The 20660-nt window shown below is 41.3% G+C and overlaps 1 protein-coding gene and 1 pseudogene across 2 annotated transcripts in view; one reads left to right on the top strand and one right to left on the bottom strand.

Moving 5' to 3' along the window:
- Positions 1-20660, top strand: part of DOCK7 (dedicator of cytokinesis 7) — a 248232-nt gene that overhangs the window by 192605 nt on the left and 34967 nt on the right. For both annotated transcript variants that reach the window (XM_062191451.1, XM_062191452.1), the window contains 6 exons: positions 24-158; positions 3309-3461; positions 12864-13022; positions 13563-13663; positions 17243-17435; positions 19880-20023. In XM_062191451.1, the coding sequence (XP_062047435.1) occupies positions 24-158; positions 3309-3461; positions 12864-13022; positions 13563-13663; positions 17243-17435; positions 19880-20023 (885 nt within the window). The remainder of the gene's footprint in view (positions 1-23; positions 159-3308; positions 3462-12863; positions 13023-13562; positions 13664-17242; positions 17436-19879; positions 20024-20660) is intronic.
- On the bottom strand, positions 16142-16366 carry LOC133760776 (UPF0729 protein C18orf32 homolog; annotated as a pseudogene).

The raw sequence follows: 20660 nt of genomic DNA, 5'->3' as shown, positions 1-20660 counted from the left end.
TATTTATTGTTTTTAAATTGTAGACGGTGTCTGTAACAGAATCCAAAGAGAGCATCCTTGGTGGCGTGCTGAAAGTCCTGCTGCATAGCATGGCCTGTAACCAAAGTGCGGTTTATCTACAGCACTGCTTTGCTACACAGAGAGCCCTGGTTTCAAAGGTAGGTTATTTTGTGCCTAAAGCCTTACCGAATTTTGCTTTCTTTATTGGCATTGTTCATGAGCATTTGACACATTCATGGATTAATATATGCAGTTAAAATTTAAGTAATAAACTAAGACCCTTATGTTTTTTTGCCTACTTAATACCTGCCTTTTGGAATTTCTCATTTATTTAGATCACCTTTAATCAGTTTCTAGTTTTTAAAAAAATAGTAATTTTGATGTGAAGAACGGCCTGAAATTAATAACTGATCTTAAATATGGGGCTTGGGTCCAGGTTTGTGGTGTTAAGCTGCTGCCTGTGACACTGTCATCCCATATAGGCACCAGTTTGAGTCCCAGCTGCTCCTCCCATCCAGCTGCCTGCAAATGTGCCTGGGAAAACAGCAGAAGACAGCCCAAGTGCATGGGTCCCCACCACCCATGTGGGAGATCCAGATGGAGTTCCAGACTCCTGAGTTCGACATGGCCCAGCCTTAAGCATTATGGCCATTTAGGGAGTGAACCGGCAGGTGGAAAATATCTCTCTCTCTCTCTGTCTTTCTTTTTAACTCTACCTTTCAAATAAATAAATATATCTTTTTAAAAAATATATGGGGCTTGTCATGTTTTCTTTTCATCTTATTCTGTCCATTCCTTTTTTTGTTTTATTATTGTTACTATTATTTTATGTGAAAGGAGAGAGACAGAGACAGAGAGCTTCCATCTGTTGGTTCACTCCCCCAAATGCCTGCAACAGTTAGAGCTAAGCCAGGTCGGAGCCAGGAACCCATATTTCGATCTGGGTTTCGATGTGGGTGGCGGGGACCCATACTCCTGTTCCTGTTTGTTCATTTTAACCTCAAGTTCTCAAAAATTCAGTAAGAAATTTAACCCACTGAAGTTAATTTATCCTGGTGTAAGTAGGAGAGAGGTATTTCTGTCTGTTAAGGTGCTTCAAATATTTATTTCCTATGTTTGTTATTCCCTGGAAATACGTATATTCTTTTTTTAAAAAGATTTATTTATTTATTTATTTATTTATTTATTTATTTATTTGAAAGGCAGAGTTAGAGAAAGGCAGAGGCAGAGAGAGAGAGAGAGAGCGAGCGATCTTCCATCTGCTGTTTTACTCCCCGGATGGTCACAGCAGCCAAAATTGGGCCTATCCAAAGCCAGGATCCAGGCACTTCTTCCCAGTTTCCCATGCAGTGCAGGAGCCCAAAGACTTGGGTCATCTTCTACTGCCTTCTCAGGCCGTAGTAGGGAGCTGGATCAGAAGTGAAGCTGCCAGAACTCGAACTGGCACCCACATGTGTTGCCACCACTGCAGGCAACGGCTTTACCCACTACGCCATAGTGCTGGCCCCTCTTTTTTTTTTTTTTTTTTTTTTTAAGATTTTGTTTATTTATTTGAAAGAATTAGAGAGAGAGAGAGAGAGTCTTCCATTTGCTGGTTCACTCTCCAAATGACTGCAACAGCCAGAGCTGAACTGATCAGGAGCCAGGAGCTTCTTCCCGGACTCCCACATGGGTGCAGGGGCCCAAGGACCAAGCCATCTTCTGCTGCTTCCCCAGGCCATAGCAGAAAGCTGGATCAGAAGTGAGCAGCCGGGACTCAAACTTGTATCCACATGGGATGCTAGCGCTGCAGACCAGGGCTTTAACCAGCTAAACCACAGCTGACCCTAAGATACGTATATTCTTAAAATTTCATTTCAGTCATTGTAGAACACATAATGCAGAAATATTGATGAAATTTAGCTAGTAAAAATAACTTATATGCTATTTTTTAAAAGATTTATTTATTTATTTATTTGAAAGAATTACACAGAGGAGAGGCAGAGAGAGAGAGAGCTCTGTCTTCCATCTGCTGGTTCACTCCCCAAATAGCCTCAATGGCCAGAGCTGCACAGATCCGAAGCCAGGAGCCAGGAACTTCTTTCAGGTCTCCCACGCAGGTGCAGAGGCCCAAGGACTTGGGCCATCTTCTGCTTTCCCAGGACATAGCAAAGAGCTGGATTGGAAGTGGAGCATCCGGGTCTCGAACCAGCGCCCATATGGGATGCCAACACTGCAGGCAGCAGTTTTACCTGCTACGCCACAGTGCCAGCCCCATGCTATTTTTAATAATAAAAATATATCACAGAATTCTTTTGTGTTGACTATTATACTTTATGTATATTGATTCTTTAAAGCCTCACAACCATCCCATGTAGATAGTATAATTAGGCCTATTTTATGAATGAGAAAACTTGTCTAGGGTCAAACTAATAGTAAAGTGGCATAACCAATTTTCTTTTTAAAAGGAAAAGCAGAGGGGCCGGTGCTGTGGCATAGAGGGCTAAGCCTCCACCTGCAATGCAAGAATCCCATATGGGCACCAATTTGAGTCCTGGCTGCCCCACTTCCGATCCAGCTCTCTGCTATGGCCTGGGAAAGCAGTAGAAGATGGCCCAAGTCCTTGGGTCCCTGGACCTGCATGGGAGACCTGGAAGAAGCTCCAGGCTCCTGGCTTCAGATCAGCACAGCTCCAGCCGTTGGCAGCCATCTCAGGAGTAAACCAGCAGATGGAAAACCTCCCTCTCTCTTTCTTCCTCTGCCTCTCCATAACTCTGCCTTTCAAATAAATAAATAAGTCTTTAAAAAAAGCAAAGGCAGAGTTACAGGGATTGGGAAAGGACCTGGGAGATATCTTCTTTCCACTGGCTCCCTACCCAAATGACCGCAATGCCCAGGACTGGGCCAGGGCAAAGCAAGGAGCCTGGAATTACACCTAGGTCTCCCCTGTGATTAGCAGGGGCCCAAGTACTTGAGCAGTCTTCTGTTGCCTTCCCAGGTGCATCATTAGGGAGCTGGATCAGAAACAGCAGACAGGTCTCAAACTGGCACACATATGTATTGCCAACATCACAAGCATCAGCCTAACCTGCCCGCTATGCAACAGCACTGGCCCCAGCATAACCAGTTCTCAAATCCAGTCCATCTGACCCTTTGATCTACTCTAGTAACTGTTAACTAGTACTGTCCCTTAACCATTCTTTTAATTTCCAAGCATACCAACAAATCACCAGTTCAGGTTATATTGACATATCTGCAGAATTTTTGGTATAAATTCATTTTTGCTTTTTTTTGTGTGTTTGTGTGTGTGTGTGTTCTGTTTTTTACAGTTCCCAGAACTGCTGTTTGAAGAAGAGACGGAGCAATGTGCTGACTTATGCCTGCGGCTTCTCCGACACTGTAGCAGTAGCATCAGTACAATACGGTCACATGCTAGTGCTTCCCTTTACCTCCTAATGAGACAAAACTTTGAAATTGGGAATGTAAGTATCTTGCCATGATAGCTCTCCGGCTTCATGATGAAGTACTTTTGCAGAGAGCTATTAAATAGTCTTGGGAGGCAACATGGATATTTTTATATATTGAGTCTAATCTTAAGACTGTCTTGATATTTCTCATATCTTACAGAAATTGAAATCTCTAATATCTAATTCCTGGATATCTTACAGAAATTGAAATCTCTAATTTTGCTTTCTATATATAAAAAAGGATGGATTGAGAAAGTAAATGCATATTAGAAGATTTTAATTGTTATCGTAATTAAAAAGTAATAAAAGTTTAAATATCTTGGCTTAATGTTTATTTTACATGTTGTAGCATTTTGAAGGATTTCATTTTTTATTTAAGCTTTTTAAACTATGGATTTCTTGTAAGCACTGCTTTTTGGGTCTCCTTGGTTCTGGTATATAGTAATTTTGCAGTTTCAGTTTTTATTTTCTTTTTAGCCCAAAGAGTTGACAGACCTTTAGTTTTAGTGCATTGTAGTTATGTAATGTATATACAGTTTCTCCCTTATATATACTGGGGGGGTGTTTATTTGCATTTCCAATCATATAATCAGTTTTGTGAATGTTCCAAAGCACTTAAAAAGAAGAGGTATTTCTATTTTCAGAATGCTGAATTAAATATATATTGTACCCAACAAAAACATAATTACATAATTCTATTTTTCTATATATTTATTTATTTTTGATCCATTTAGTAGACCGGTAGAAATGAATTAAAGCTTGTACATGTGTTTTTCTATATCTTCTTTAGCTCTTATTTGATGTATTGATATTCATAACTATTATATATTTTCATTTTAAGCTTCATATGAAGTATTCTCCTTTAGAATTTTAAAGAACTCATATTGTTTTTTTAAAAAACTTGTTTTTTAGTCTGAATTCCATCCTATGTGGTATTACGATCTTGATCTCCGGTTTCTCTTTAATTTGAGCTTGCTTCGATTCCCTTTGCCTGGGTTGTTTCTTGTTGTTGTTGTTGTTTTAATTTTAAAGATGTATGTATTTACTTGAGAGGCAGCATTACAAAGAGAAGGAGAGATAGAGAGAGAGGCCTTCCATCCACTGGTTCACTCCCCAAATGGCCACAATGGCCAGAGCTGGGCTGTTCCAAAGCCAGAAGCCAGGAGCTTCCTCCAGGTCTCCCATGCGGGTGCAGGGGCCCAAGCACTTGGGCCATCTTTCCCAGGCAGGGAACTGGATGGGAAGTGGAGGAGCTGGGACTCAAACCTGTGCCCATATGGCATGTCAGCTCTGCAGGCAACTGCTTAACCCACTATGCCACAGTGCTGGCCCCTGGCTGTTTTTGTTTTTGCTTTTTTTAAAACTTTATTTTAGGTGTGCTTCTTATATACAACACAGAGTTAAATTTTGCTTAATGATCCAACCTCTAATTTGAATTAAGCCTTTTCATATGTGTTATAGTAGATATTTATGGGAATTCTATTATATTTTGTTATACGCTCTCCTCTCTACCCCTATTTTTATTAAGAAAGAAAAGCTTTTGTTGGTTGTTTTCATCTTCAACTATATGGTCAAGTCACTTTTTTTCTGATATCATGTTTAGCAAAATTTATATTTTTGCTATACTGTTTAGTTATGTAATACCCCCCAAGTCCTTCCTTTATTTAGATCATAAATTCTGAGTGAGGACAATACTGCTACCAAGGGCAAAAAAAATGGTTCTTGTAGGGGTGAAAAAAAAGTTATCTATTACAATGGTTTGTAACATTTCAAATCTCACTACTACATAACAACGTATCATTCCTTGGTATTTATTTCTCTTATAGCAGCATTGATATTACATTCATGGAAAATAAGCAAGAAACAAAATATATGCAAAAGGGGTGTTGCAAAGCTGTGGTGAATATATGGCTATGGTTGGGGGACTTTTACTTAATTGCTGGACCTCAAGAGGTTAGCTTCCCTAGGCTATCCTGAGGATATTATTTTTTTAAAGATTTATTTATTTATATTTGAAAGAGTTACAGAGAGGCAGAGGCAGGCAGAGAAAGAGAAAAAGTCTTCCATTCACTGCTTCACTCCCCAAATGGCTGCAGTGGCCAGAGCTGGGCTGATCCAAAGCCAGGAGCCAGGAGTTTCTTCCATGTCTCCCACAGAGGTGCAGGGGTCCAAACACTTGGTCTATCTTCTACTGCTTTCCCAGGCCATAGCAGAGAGCTAGATCAGAAGTGGATCAGCTGGGACTTGAACCAGCTCCCATATGGGATGCCGGCACTGCAGGTGGTGGCTTTACCCACTATGCCACAGGCCAACCCCTCTGTGGATATTATTTATGTTTGATTCTCATTGCTTTTATTTATGACTTGGACTTTGAAACTTTACAAAAAATTTTAAATGTATTATTTAATTCTATAAAAGTTATTTAGCCCACAATTATGTCAGTTCCTGAGAAGAAAAAGTGTTAATATCTGAATGAATATCTAGTGTTTGAAAGATATTTTCTTATCAAACAAGCCAAAGATTAGTTTCACTGAAGTAAGTTTTTTTAAAAATATTTACTTATTTATTTGAAAGGCAGAGTTACAGAGAGGCAGAGGCAGAGAGAGAGAGGTCTTCCATCCACTGGTTCACTACCCAAATGGCCACAACAGCCAGAGCTGAACTGATCCAAAGCCAGGAGCCAGGAGCTTCTTCAGGTCTCCCACACAAGTGCAGGGGCCTAAGGACTTGGGCCATCTTCTGCTGCTTTCCCAGGCACATTAGCAGGGAGCTACATGGAAAACTGAGCAGGCAGGACTCAACTGGCATCATAGGAAGTGGCTTAACCCTCTGTGCCACAATGCTTGCCCAAGCGTAATGCGTACTTTCTTTCTTTTATTTTTTTGAAGATTTATTTATTTATGGCCGGCTCCGCAGCTCAATAGGCTAATCCTCCGCCTGCGGCGCCGGCACACCGGATTCTAGTCCTGGTTGGGGCGCCGGATTCTGTCCCGGTTGCCCTTCTTCCAGGCCAGCTCTCTGCTGTGGCCTGGGAGTGCAATGGAGGATGGCCCAAGTCCTTGGGCCCTGCACCCGCGTGGGAGACCAGGAGAAGCACCTGGCTCCTGGCTTCGGATCAGCGCGGTGCGCCGGTCGCAGCGGCCATTGGAGGGTGAACCAACGGCAAAAAGGAAGACCTTTCTCTCTGTATCTCTCTCACTGTCCACTCTGCCTGTCAAAAAAAAAAAAAAAGTAATTTAAAAGATTTATTTATTTATTTGAAAGACAGAGTTACAGAGAGGCAGAGCAAGAGAGAGGGAGAAGTTTTCCATCTGCTGATTCACTCCCCAGATGGCCGCAGTGGGCAGAGAGGGGCCAATCCAAAGGCAGGAGCCAGGAGCTTCTTCTGGTTTTCCCACTTGGGTGCAGGAGCCCAAGCACTTGGACCATGTTCTACTGCTTTCCCAGGCCATAGCAGAGAGCTGGATAAGTGGAGCAGCCAGGACTTGCACTAGTGCCCGTATGTGATGCCAGCACTGCAGGCCACAGCTCTATCCACTTTGCCACAGTACCAACCCCAATGTATACTTTCAATTCATTTCTTTCGTAACGTTTTCTTGAATATAGAATTAAATATTTGTTTTGTTCCAGTGCTTGGGCCTTCTCTCCTGGGTACCAGTTATATATGTTGAAACATTTTTTTTCCTTTTTTAAGGAAGTTTTTATTTATTTTTCAGTTGAGAGGCAAAGAGACAGAGAGCTCCCATCCATTGGTTCCCTCCCCTAATGTCCACAACAGTCACAGCTGGGCCAGATCAAAGGAAGCAGCCAGGAATTCAATCCAGGTCTCCTACACGGATGACAAGGACCCAGCCACTTGAGCCCTAACCTTCTGGGGTGGGCAGTAGGAGCCTGGAATTGGGAGGTGGAGCAAAGACTCAATGTAGGCACTCCAGTGTGGGATTCAGGGGTCTCAATTGGCATCTTATCTGCTAGACCAAATGTCCTCCCCCTTGGCTTTATTTTTTACCTATCATTTTCTCTTTTCCTTTTTAACATTTAAATTTTCATATGATTTTTTGTTTTGTTTAATATTTATTTTTTGAGTAAAATATTTCTTCTGTCAGCTCATATTTGATCTCCCATTTTTATGTAATTGCTTTTCGATTCTTGCCCTCTGTCCTTGAGTTGTTGAATTTCTGCCTTATTTTTCTTTTGAAAAGTTATTTATTCATAAAATTTTTAATAATTTAGGATGAAATATTTCACTGGACTTTTTTATGAGAATATTTTACTATTAAGTATTCCTTTATCTGGTCTTCCAGACAAAGCAAGTGGCTTAACCCAGATGTTGGTCTTCCTTATCTTTTATTGAGTATATAATAAGTTGGATTATCTTGACCCAAATACTGTTTTTAAATATTTTATTTATTTATTTATTTATTTGAGAAGTAGAGTTACAGACAGAGAGAGGAAGAGACAGAGAGAAAGGTCTTCTGTTTGCTGGTTCATTCCCCAGATGGCCTCAACGGCCGGAGCAGGGTCGATGTGAAGTCAAAAGCCAGGAGCTTCTTCCGTGTCTCCCATGTAGGTGCTGGAACCCAAACACTTGGGCCATCTTATACTACTTTCCCAGGCATAGCAGAGAGCTGGGTCAGAAGAGGAGCAGCCGGAACACAAACTGGTGCCCGAAAGGGATGCTGGCACCACAGGTGGTGGCCTTGCCCTCTATACCACAGCACTGGCCCCATGACCAGATATTTTTCGAAAGTTCCTTCAGGTCCTCTTCCAGTCTAGCTCTCTGCTGTGGCCAGGGAGGGCAGTGGAGGATGGCCCAAGTGCTTGGGCCCCTGCCACCCACATGGGAGACCAGGAAGAAGCACCTGGCTCCTGGCTTCAGATCAGCGCAGTGCCGAATGTGGCAGCCATTTGGGGAGTGAACCAACGGAAGGAAGACCTTTCTCTCTGTCTCTCTCTCACACTGTCTATAACTCTACCTGTCAAATAAATAAATATATATATATATATATATATATATATATATATATAAGAAAGAAAGAAGGAAAGAAAGAAAGAAAGAAAGAAAGAAAGAAAGAAAGAAAGAAAGAAAGATCCTTCAGGAATGTGTTTTTGCTAGAATTTTGCCATTGTACACACATTTTGCTGAACTTTATGGTCAATCTATCTCTGTCCAGTCCTCCTGGATTTTAGTTCATTTTCTATTCAAATCAAACAGTTTTACCACTTAATACTGAGTTTCTTATTTAAAGGAAATGTTCTTCTCCGTTAGCTTAAAATTTGTACCCTAGAATTGTGACAGAGGCCTTTGTCTTTTAATTAGACTTGTTTCTAACTGACATGATTAACGTTGTGGTGAGGCCTTCCCAAGGTCAGAAGCAGAAAAAGGAGGCATCTGTCCTGGGAATGAAACCTACTTGCTATCTCCTTGCCTATGAAGGTGTCAGCTGTAGTCCTATCTGCTTCTATGTAACCATTTCAGGTTCTGCTTGTTAGTGCACAGCAATGATGTTAACCTTCGCCAGGCAGCAGATGGCTCAGTAGGTGTGTAAAATAAAAAACATCTAGTGTATCAATCCTGTGGCTGCCATGTAACATTAGAATATCCAATCAGGGATATGCAGGTAACCATATAAGGAAGACAGAGAGGCTAAAACCGTGTCTAAGGGAAAACCCGTCTTTGTTCGGGGCTCAGGATTTTGGATGAGAAATTCCACCTGGGCCTTATGCCAGCATAATAGAAGACTATTTCCTGTTAAAAGGCCTTGGTGTCTTGTCTCGGTACACAAATCCTGCTACAGGATACCCCCACTGTTTGCTTTTCTTCCCTTGCCTTGTGTTGGAACTTCTTTCAGTCTTAGCTTATCTTGGCAACTCTTACGCATTTTTCTCATATGTGAATTAATATATTCTCAATTTTTATGAGGATAGAGCTTATGCCCTTTTTCTTACTCGTCTGTTATTTTTACATGAAATCTAAAAAGTAGAAAATTGTTCTCTCACACTATTCTGTTTCTGCAGGACTCCAAGTACCCTTTCTTAATCCAGAACAGAAGAATCAAGTGACTTTATTGCTCTTGCTTAGTTTTTGAAATAAACTTCCTAAAATGTGAACACACTTAGGTTCTCTTCATACATTTTTGTTATTTTAGAAAAGCTTCATATGGTAGAGAAGAAATAGCTGTTTATCATACTAGTATCTGGTAGTGCCTCTAAAATGAAACAGATTGTTTAAAACGGGCGGTGAGGGGTGGGCATTTGGCTCAGCAGGTAACAGACTGCTTAAGATGACTGCATTCCGTGTGTGAGTGCCTCTGCTTCCAGCTCAGCTTTTCTGCGAATGCACACCCTGGAAGACAGCAGATGGTAGCTTAAGTGCTTGGATCCCTGGTGCTCCTGTTGGAGACCTGGGTTGAGTTCTAGGCTCCTGACTTCAGCCTGGCCAAGCCCTGATTGTCTCTCAGGCCTTTTGGCAGTGAATCAGCAGATGGAAGATCTCTTTCCCTCTATCTCTATGTCTCTGTCTCTCTGCCTTTCAAGCAAAACAAAAGTAAATAAATACATTTTTGAAACTGGCAGTGAAACATATGATTTATATATTAACAGACCTTAAAATGTTGAACTGTGTCTTGGATACTGTGGTGGCTGGCAGGCAAATGTAGATAAAAGGACTGTCCTGTTTTTTAAGTAGCTTAGCATCTTAGTGGAGGATGATATGAACAAGCCACGGTCCTCTCATACTACGTAAACATATTTCAGATGGTTTTGTGATGACTATATCAGTTAATATTAAAGCAGTAAGTGGCACTGAACAAGTGCAGAGTTAAGTGCTTGCTGTTGTTAATGAGAAATAAGCACAGAGCACTGTGTAAACACATGAAATGCGGCTTATCGCTCAGGGATGGATTTTACAGAGAAAGAATTACTTATATGGATAAGTGGAAAGGATTTTAGATAAAGAAAAAGGCATGTGGAAAATTATAAAGGCAAATGCAGAGTTACTATTTTAGTGCTCCTTGAAGTTTATGCCTGGAAGAGAGTAGTAAGGGATAGAGTTGTAATTGAAGAGGCCTAGACTAGGCTATCACGGGGAGATACCTATTTTTTTTTTTTAATCATTGTACTCTCAGCTCCCATCGTAGAGTTAATACTGAGTTGAAAACTTGAATTTTATCCTCAGAGCTATGGGGAACCACTGGAGTATTTATAGGAGTGTAATGATGTGTTCAAATTTGCATTTTACAAAAATTTCCTACATGTTACATGGAGATAGACGTGAAGGATAAAAGAAAAAGGCAGGGAGATTGACTAGGAAGTTGCTATAGTAATTCCAGTAAGAAATGATAAAAATGCAAATTAAAGCACGGGAAATGCAGCAAGAACTGATTGGAAGAAATCAGAGGGTGGTGTAGATTGTGTCTACGGTATGAACAGTGACAGGGAAGAATACGTATAGGCTGATCCCTAGACTTTAGGCTTGGGCAACGACAAGAATAGCTGCACCCTCTATTTAGAATTCAGTAACGGGGAACGTCCAACCTGCAGGCTACATAAGGCCCAAGAACTCACTTGGTTTCGTCCTGCCAAGGCAACTGCAAGTAGGACTTGAAATTCAATAAATCTATAGCAGGCTTTTTTTTTTTTTTTTTTTTTTTTTTTTTTTTTTGAGAAGCAGAGAGAGAGAGAGAGAGAGGTCTCCCATCTGCTGGTTCACTCCCCAAATGGCTGCAACAGCCTGAATTGTGCTGATCTGAAGCCAGGAGCCAGGAGCTTCCTCTGGGTCTCCCACGCAAGTGCAGGGGCCCAAGGACTCAGACCATCTTCCAGTGCTTTCCCAGGCTATAGCAGAGAGCTCAATCAGAAGTAGAATAGCCAGGACTTGAACCGGCACCCATATGAGATGCCGGCACTGCAGGCAGTGGCTTTACCCACTATGCCACAGCTCTGGCCCCAGGAGGCTAATTTTTAAGGTGATAATTTGTATGGCCTGCAGATGATGTTATAAATACCCAATTAGGGCTAGTGCTCTGTGGAGTGGGTTAAGCTGCCACCTACAATGGCAGCATCCCATTTGAGTACCAGTTCTAGCTGTATAGCTTCCAATCGAGCTCCTTGCTAATGTGCCTGGGAAAGCAGCAGAAGATGGACTCCCTGCCACTAAGGGGAGACCCAGATGGAGTTCCAGACTCCTGGCTTCAGCCTGGCCCAGCCCTAGGCTATTGTGGCCATTTGGGGAGTGAATCAGAAGATGGACCATCTCACTCTCTGTCTCTCCTTCTCTCTCTGTAACTCTTATCTTTCAAATAAATACACAGATCTTTTAAAAAATGCTCATGGAAAATACATATTGTGAAAAAACTGTGCATGGATATTTCAAAATTTTGCACTAAAATAAACTTTTTAGCCTTTTTTTTTTTAAGATTTATTTTTCTTTCATACTTGGGCCATCTTCCCAGGCCATTAACAGGGAGCTGGATCAGAAGTGGAACATCTGGGATTCAAACTGGCACCCAAATGGGATGCTGGAGTCACAGGCAGCAGCTTTACCCATTATACCACAACACTGGCCCCTGTCTTTTTTATTTTACAATTTTTCAAATAATACAGGAAAGTATAAAGAAAAGTTCAGTGAACACATGTAGATTTAACAATTTTAACATTTTTAATATTCACTGCACATATATATATATATACACACACATACATACATACTTACTATTTTGTAAAGCAGAGACGCCTTTTTTGTAAAGCATCCATGCCTTTTTATAATAATGTTTTTCTACATATGAGAGAAAACATGTGGCATTTGTCTTTCTGTGTCTCCTCTTTTCACTTAGCATATTGTTCTCCAGTTCCAACAGTTTGGTTGCAAATGTCAGGATTTCATTCTTTTGTATGTCTGAGTCATATTCCTCTGTGTGTGTGTGTGTGTGTGTCACATTTTCTTTATCCAGTCATTCACTGATGGACATCTTATTTGAAGGCATCATTCTAAACTATTGTACCTTAAGTTACTTAATGCATAATGTGTATTAAATTACCTTCATATAGTGTGGAGCTAATGAAATGACTAGAATTTAAATACTGCATCTACAACTTAAGAATTTTTGTAATGCCTGTCAAGCTCTTTATACAATGATGTTATACAATGATGTTAACTATTAACATATATATAATATATCATAATAGAGAAATATAAAGATGTGGGAACAATTTCCGATTCAAATCTCACACATGGCTTTTTTGAAAACACTATTTGGTAGCAAATTAGCAAATTTCTGAATTTTATATTCTTTTAAAAATATTTCAGTAATACATATTTTGTTACCTTAAAAATATTTTGCTCAGAATGACTTTATTAAATATGATTTTTCTGTAAGCTCTCCCATGTAAAATACTGACTGAGGGTTTTTGTTACAGAATTTTGCCAGGGTTAAAATGCAGGTAACAATGTCACTATCCTCCCTGGTGGGCACATCTCAGAATTTTAATGAAGAATTCTTAAGACGTTCTCTAAAGACTATATTGACGTATGCTGAAGAAGATTTGGAATTGAGGGAAACAACATTTCCTGATCAGGTCAGAACTGCTGCTTTCTAGATCATTAATTGAAATAATCTTATTAAATAGGTGCTTTCCAGGTTGTTAAACATTGGATTTTGCTGGAGGATCCTTTTATTTCTCTTTCAGTCCACATAGCAAATGCCATAGATAGGAACGTTTATTGTTTTTTTTTTTTAATTAAGCTACCCTTCTTTTGTGAAATGGCGTTTGATTCTGGACATTTGTAACAAGTGGAAGAGTAGACAGGCATTATCAACCAAAGCTTTATGCTGAAAAGTTATTCCTCCTTTTTAATCAAACAATAACTTGCCGTTAAAAACTAGTTTCTACAAACTACCTTATGGCGAAAACAGAAGAGAATTTTCTTTTTGTGTCATATGAATAATATATAAAATTTATTGTACTTTACCTACCATACCTACACTATAATTATGTTGATATTATATAATTTGTTTTAGGATCTCCATATGCTTCTCTCTGAAATATCTCCTAAATTAATTTAGTGATTATAAATGAATGACAATTATAGAACATTTTTCATGATTTCTGCTGTAGGTCCAAGATCTGGTATTTAATCTCCATATGATCCTTTCGGATACTGTTAAAATGAAGGAACACCAAGAGGATCCTGAAATGTTGATTGACCTGATGTACAGGTAACATACGTTTTATTTGCTCATACCTATAAGTCACAGGGAAATGTTAGATGAAACACTAAACATACAAAAGTTATCTAAGTGCTTTTCTAATGGTAGATTTAACAGTCAAAAGTGAACTTTTTTTTTTTGACAGGTAGAGTTATAGACAGTGTGAGAGAGAGACAGAGAGAAAGGTCTTCCTTCCGCTGGTTCACTCCTCAAATGGCTGCTATGGCCAGCGCTGCACCAATCTGAAACCAGGAGCCAGGTGCTTCCTCCAGGTCTCCCATGTGGGTGCAGGGCCCAAGCACTTGGGCCATCCTCCACTGCCCTCCCGGGCCACAGCAGAGAGCTGGACTGGAAGAGGAGCAACCGGGACTAGAACCAGCACCCATGTAGGATGCTGGTGCTACAGGTGAAGGATTAACCAAGTGAGCCATGGCGCCAGCCCCAAAAGTGAACCTTTTCCAGGCTGCTTTTTTAGATCCTTTGTGTCACTTCTTTTTTTTTTTTTTTTTTTTTTTTTGATAGGCAGAGTCAGACAGTGACAGTGAGAGAGAGAGACAGAGAGAAAGGTCTTCCTTCCAATGGTTCACCTCCCAAATGTCTGCTACAGCCGGCGTGCTGCGCTGATCCGAAGCCAGGAGCCAGGTGCTTCCTCCTGGTCTCCCACGCAGGTGCAGGGCCCAAGTACTTGGGCCATCCTCCACTGCCTTCCCGGGCCACAGCAGAGAGCTGGACTGGAAGAGGAGCAACCGGGATAGAATCTGGCACCCCAACTGAGACTAGAACCCGGGGTGCCGGCACCGCAGGTGGAGGATTAGCCAAGTGAGCTGCGGCGCCAGCCTGTGTCACTTCTTTTTAAGAATTTATTAAGAATATACTGTTCCGGGCCGGCACCGTGGCTTAACAGGCTAATCCTCTGCCTTGCGGTGCCGGCACACCGGGTTCTAGTCACGTTTGGGGCGCCGGATTCTGTCCCGGTTGCCCCTCTTCCAGTCCAGCTCTCTGCTATGGCCCGGGAAGGCAGTGGAGGATGGCCCAAGTGCTTGGGCCCTGCACCCGCATGGGAGACCAGGAGAAGCACCTGGCTCCTGGCTTCAGATCAGCGAGATGCGCCGGCTGCAGCGGCCATTGGAGGGTGAACCAACGGCAAAAAGGAAGACCTTTCTCTCTGTCTCTCTCTCTCACTACCCACTCTGTCTGTAAAAAAAAAAAAAAGAATATACTGTTCCGTATATTTATTATCAAAAATGAGGATATTTCGAAGCAATTATAAAACTTCGTTAACACCTTGGTATCCTGAGCCCCAGATTTACTAGGAAAGGACAGGCCCAAGACTCATTTTCTGTGTAAAATCGGTCTTTAAGGGCTGGTATTTGGTACAGTGGTTAGGATGCCACTTGGGACACCAGCATCCCATATCAAAGTCCAGCTCTGCTTTCAATTTCAGCTTCCTGCTCATGCACAATCTAGCAGCAAGTGATAGCTAAAGTGGTTGAGTCCCTGCTACTCTCATGGGAGACCTGTGTTAAGTTGTAGTCCCCCAACTTTGGCCTAATCCAGCCCTGGCTATTGAAGGCATTTGGAGAGTCAACCAGCAAATTGGAAGACATCTTTCTGTCTCTTTCTGCCTCTACCTTTCAAATAATTTAAAATTAAATTTTAAACCATTTTAAAAATCAGCCTTTTAAGAAGAAAATATAACATATGGATATTTTACCATAATATTAATTATTCTGATTTTAAATATACTTAAGCTTAAAATTACTAGGGGCACATTTGAGAAATCTCTAATTCCTATTGTATCTCAAAATATACAATAGTAAAACTTAAGAATTGTTCTTTGCTACTTTTTTTTTTGTTTTTGCTGGCACAAACCTTCTATTTATTCATATTATTAAAAGTGCAATAATAGGAATGAACTCTATGTTAATGGAAAAGGAACTCGGGAATGAGGTCATTAAATATAACTAAGTACATTTTCAATATAAATACCACATATTCCCTGATTGGTACCAGGGAAATACCTAAACCAGCTAGGCTGAGTTCTTTTTTTTTTTTAAAGGATTTATTTGTTTATTTAAAAATCAGAGTTACACAGAGAGAGAGGCAGAGAGAGGGATCCTCCATCCGATGGTTCACTCCCCAATTGGTCACAACGGCTGAAGCTGTGCTGATCCGGAGCCAGGAGCCAGGAGCCTGCTCCAGGTCTCCCACGTGGGTGCAGGGGCCCAAGGACCTGGGCCATCTTCCTCTGCTTTCCTAGGCCATAGCAGAGAGCTGGATCGAAAGAGGAACAGCCGGGACTAGAACCGGTGGCCATATGGGATGCCAGCGTTTCAGGCCAGGGCATTAACCCACTGAGCCACAGCGCCAGCCCCAATAGCCTGAGTTCTGATCTCAGAGAAAAAGGTCAGAGACAGTCTTGAAGAAAGTGCTTCATATCATCACATCCATTTTTGAAACAACTGAGATCCCATTGGGAAAGTCATTTCAGTCTTTCTTTTTATCAGGGATTTCTGTTGGTCCTTTTGTTGGGAATCCATTTGTATCTGTGCCATTACAGTCCACTCTCCCTTTATCATTGGATTCTTGCACAGCTTTTCTGGGCTACATGCGGCTAACAAAAGGAGAAATCAGAGGGTATATGTATGGCTCCAAGAATTTTTTGTAGATCCAGAGCAGAATCGGAATGATAATACAGGGAATGCACACCATTGTCCCCGGCTTGAGCTCTTAAACTGTGAGGGCACAGGCTGGCCACAGGCCAGGCCGCTGGGTTCCAGATAGGGCTCTGCAGGCTGCATTGCAGGCAGTCAAGCCTCCGAAAGAGCCACGGGATCGCCACAACAGAACCCAGTCTTGGCCCCAGCTTCTGGCGCCTGCCCGGGTGCCCCCCAGCCCAGCTCACCCCTCTTTTTTTTTTTTAAGATTTATTTATTTATTTATTTGAAAGTCAGAGTTACACAGAGAAAGAAGGAGAGGCAGAGAGAGAGAGAGGTCTTCCATCCGCTGGTTCACTCCCCAATTGGCTGCAACAGCCAGAGCTGCACCAGGCTGAAGCCAGGAGCCAGGATCTTCTTCCAGGCCAAAGACAGGCAAAAGGAGCTTCATCCCAGTCTCCCTCGTGGGTACAGGAGTCCAAGGACTCGAGCCATCTTCTGCTGCTTCCCCAGGCACACTAACAGGGAGCTGGATGGGAAGTGGAGCAGCCAGGACTCGAACCAGCACCCATATGGGATGCTGGCATTGCAGGCAGCAGCTTAACCCTCTTCACCACAATGCCAGCCCCTTAAAGGTTTGTTTTTATTTGTCTGAAAGGTAGAGTTACAGAGGGAAGGGGGCGAAAGAAAAGGAGGGAGGGAGAGATCCTCTGCTGCTCTACCAGGCACATTAGCAGGGAGCTGGATTGGAAGTGGAACAGTCGGGTCTTGTATTGGTGCCCATATGGGATGCCACACCGCTGGCCCCTTAAAAACTGTCTTAATAGGTTGTGTGCAGTACCAGACAGATTAAACGCCAAACAAGCTGTCTGAACTCCCCTCTTGGCTTAAGAAGCATATGCTAATTAAGAAGAATTTCTGTTCTGATTAGAATTGCCAAGGGTTACCAGACCTCTCCAGATTTGCGATTAACCTGGTTGCAGAACATGGCTGGCAAACACTCAGAACGCAGCAATCACGCTGAAGCTGCACAGTGCCTCGTCCACTCAGCAGCACTCGTGGCTGAGTATCTGAGCATGCTGGAGGACCGGAAATACCTCCCTGTGGGATGCGTAACATTTCAGGTAGGAATCTGCCAGATACACATTCAGTCAAGGTGTGACCTTTTTTTGGTTTTGACGCTCACTGATGTTTAGATTATTTATCTGTAAGGAAAGCACAAACACTTAAGGTGATGCTTCACAAGGTAAATTAATATTTCACCTTTGTTGTCATTAATGCATTGTAAATTCTCATTAATCCATTTTTAATTCTCTTTCCACAGTTTCTTACCTCTGATTTATCGGCACTGTGTATATTTATTATCTTTGCCTTTACTACTTTGCAATCAGTCACAGACTTTAGCATCTTTGAAACTGTTATCCTTAAAATATGAAGAATCAGAATTCAGTAGAAACTTTTAATTGGCACTTATTTGACACACTAGAAAACCAACGTTCTCTTTTCCTTGTAGAAAATATACTAATACCATGACTCTCAGGTGATATTTTATCTATCAGGAGTATATAACTCTGACCCACTAGTCGAATTATTTTGCTTACCAAGAGTCAGTTTTGCTTTGCTTTTCTTCAAAATCTGTAATGCCAGGTCTGGCATATTATAAAATTTAACAAAATATTAGGCCGGCGCCGTGGCTTAACAGGCTAATCCTCCGCCTTGCGGCGCCAGCGCACCGGGTTCTAGTCCCGGTCAGGGCGCTGGATTCTATCCTGGTTGCCCCTCTTCCAGGCCAGCTCTCTGCTATGGCCCGGGAAGGCAGTGGAGGATAGCCCAAGTCTTTGGGCCCTGCACCCGCATGGGAGACCAGGAGAAGCACCTGGCTCCTGGCTTTGGATCAGCGTGATGAGCCGGCCGCGGCTGCCATTGGAGGGTGAACCAATGGCAAAAAGGAAGACCTTTCTCTCTGTCTCTCTCTCTCTCTCACTATCCACTCTGCCTGTCCAAAAAAAAAAAACAAAATATTGCCTTTTGATGATATCAGAATGCAGAGAGAAAGTGACTGTTTCTATGAAAACTAAGTTGAATGTTTGGCAATTTACCAATAAAGGTGAGTCTCCAAAGCAACTGCTCTTGAATTAACTTTGGACCAGACAAGTATAAAAGTTTAAGGGAAGAACTCCAGAAATCTATCATAATTTGATATTCTTTTAAGTTCAAGTCTTCATTCTACTTTAAAGAAACCAAACTGGAAAGAAGGTTCTTCTATGGTTATTTAGTCAAAAGAAATTATATAGAACTATGATCTAGAGACCCATGCACAAAGAAAAGGCCTGAGGCCTTTTTAAAAAGTTGCTAAGTGAGTGTACATCTACTGTAAATATTTAGGTTAAAATAAAATACTTAAGACATATGCTATTTCTTTTTTAGAAATAATGATAGATCTCAATCTCGCTAAGAAAGAAGTCATGTAGTATACCTGAGATTTGTGGGGTTTTTGTTTTTAGGATTCTTTATGTATTTATTTATTTGAAAGGCAGGGTTATAGACAGAGAGGGAGTGAGACAGAAATCTTCCATCCAGTGATGCGCTCCCCAAATGGCTGCAACGGACAGGGCTGGGCCAGGCCAAAGCCATGAGCCTGGAGCTCCATCCAGGATTCCCACATGGTCAGCCAGGGCCCAAGCACTTGGACCATCATTTTCTGCTGCTTTCCCAGGCACATTAACAGAGAGTTGGATTGGAAGTGGAGCAGCAGGACTTGAACCAGTGCCCAGATAGGATACTGGCATTGCAGGAAGCAGCTCAAGCTGCTGCACCTCAGCACTGGGCCCTACCTGAAGTTTTATTATACTAGATGTAGAACTACCAAGCCAAGAGACCATTTTTGTACCTTAATTTCCCTTATAAACAGTTTTAAGAAGTTAAATCAAAAAGAAAGACTATTTAAATAGTCTCCTTGTATCCTATCACTTTTTTTAGCCCATGATTTTTCTTAATTTTATTTCTTACAACTTTTTCTTAAATATTTATTTATTTATTTGAAAGACAGAGCATCAGAGAAATAGACAGTGAGAGAGAAAGAGCTTTTCCACGCCATAGTTGCCTCCCCAAATGGCTACAACAGTCAGGATTCAGGCAGACCAAAGCCAGGAGCCAGGAACTCCAATCCGGGTCTCCCACATGGGTGTCAGGGACCCAAGCACTTGGGCTGTCTTCTGTTCTTTTCTCAGGCATATTAGCAAGAAGCTGGATCAGAAGCGGAGCAGCTGGAATTGACTGGTGAATATGAGATGCCAGCATCACAAACAGCAGCTTAACCTGCTGTGCCACAACACCAGCCCCATCGCATTATTATTTTTTTTAAGGAAAAAGTTATTCAGCAATGGTGTTGTAATTTGGTTGTCATCTTCAAATTATAGAAAGCTTGTGAAAATTTGCCTTTTACCTTTATTTCAACTTTCCTTTTTTTCTAACTTAAGCTAATAGTTATATTTACTTCTTCACACACATTTTTCATAGTGAGAAATTAATTCCATTTCACAAACCTTTTCAATATTTTTTCTCCTAGAATATTTCATCTAATGTTTTAGAAGAATCTGCAGTCTCAGATGATGTAGTATCTCCAGATGAAGAAGGTATCTGCTCTGGAAAGTACTTTACTGAGTCAGGACTTGTGGGATTATTGGAACAAGCAGCCGCTTCTTTCTCTATGGTAGATCACTCTTATTCATTCTCTTTCTATAGTTTCATGCCTCTGAATTATCAGTGACATCAGTAGATGTATTTTATTTGCCATATGACCCTGCTTGTCCTTTAAAATAGTTTCCTCCAAGTACCTTTAGAACTATCTGGAAACAAATTTTTTTTCTGGATTCATCATTGCTTACTGTCACTGTCCCATGTTTTTCACTTACTTGTTTATGAACCAGCACCTGATCTATAGCAGATATGTTGTTTTTTTTTGGTTCACAAAACTTTTGCCACCAACCATGTTCTAAAACTTTTATATTAAAAAATGAAATGAAACAGAACATCTCTTGGTGACTTACATTCCTGCTTGAATCATATATATATACATATATATATATGTATGTATGTATATGTGTGTGTGTATGTGTGTAAAATATGACTGCATAAATAGTGCTTGTCTATTGAGTGAAAGGGAGAATCTATTCATTATGTTGAGTATTGCCCTGGTGCCTGGAAAAGATATGGCCACTCATCCCATTGCATGTAGACTGAACTGCATTAGGTAGGTATTGGAAGCCAGGAACTTAGTTATCTGGAGCTTTATCAACCGTATGCTGAATCGTTGCCTGACCACCCTACCATGCTAAACTCCAATCCTT

Source organism: Lepus europaeus, chromosome 5, assembly GCF_033115175.1.
Source record: "Lepus europaeus isolate LE1 chromosome 5, mLepTim1.pri, whole genome shotgun sequence".
Taxonomy (NCBI): Eukaryota; Metazoa; Chordata; class Mammalia; order Lagomorpha; family Leporidae; genus Lepus; species Lepus europaeus.
This window is presented reverse-complemented; position numbering and strand designations above follow the sequence as displayed.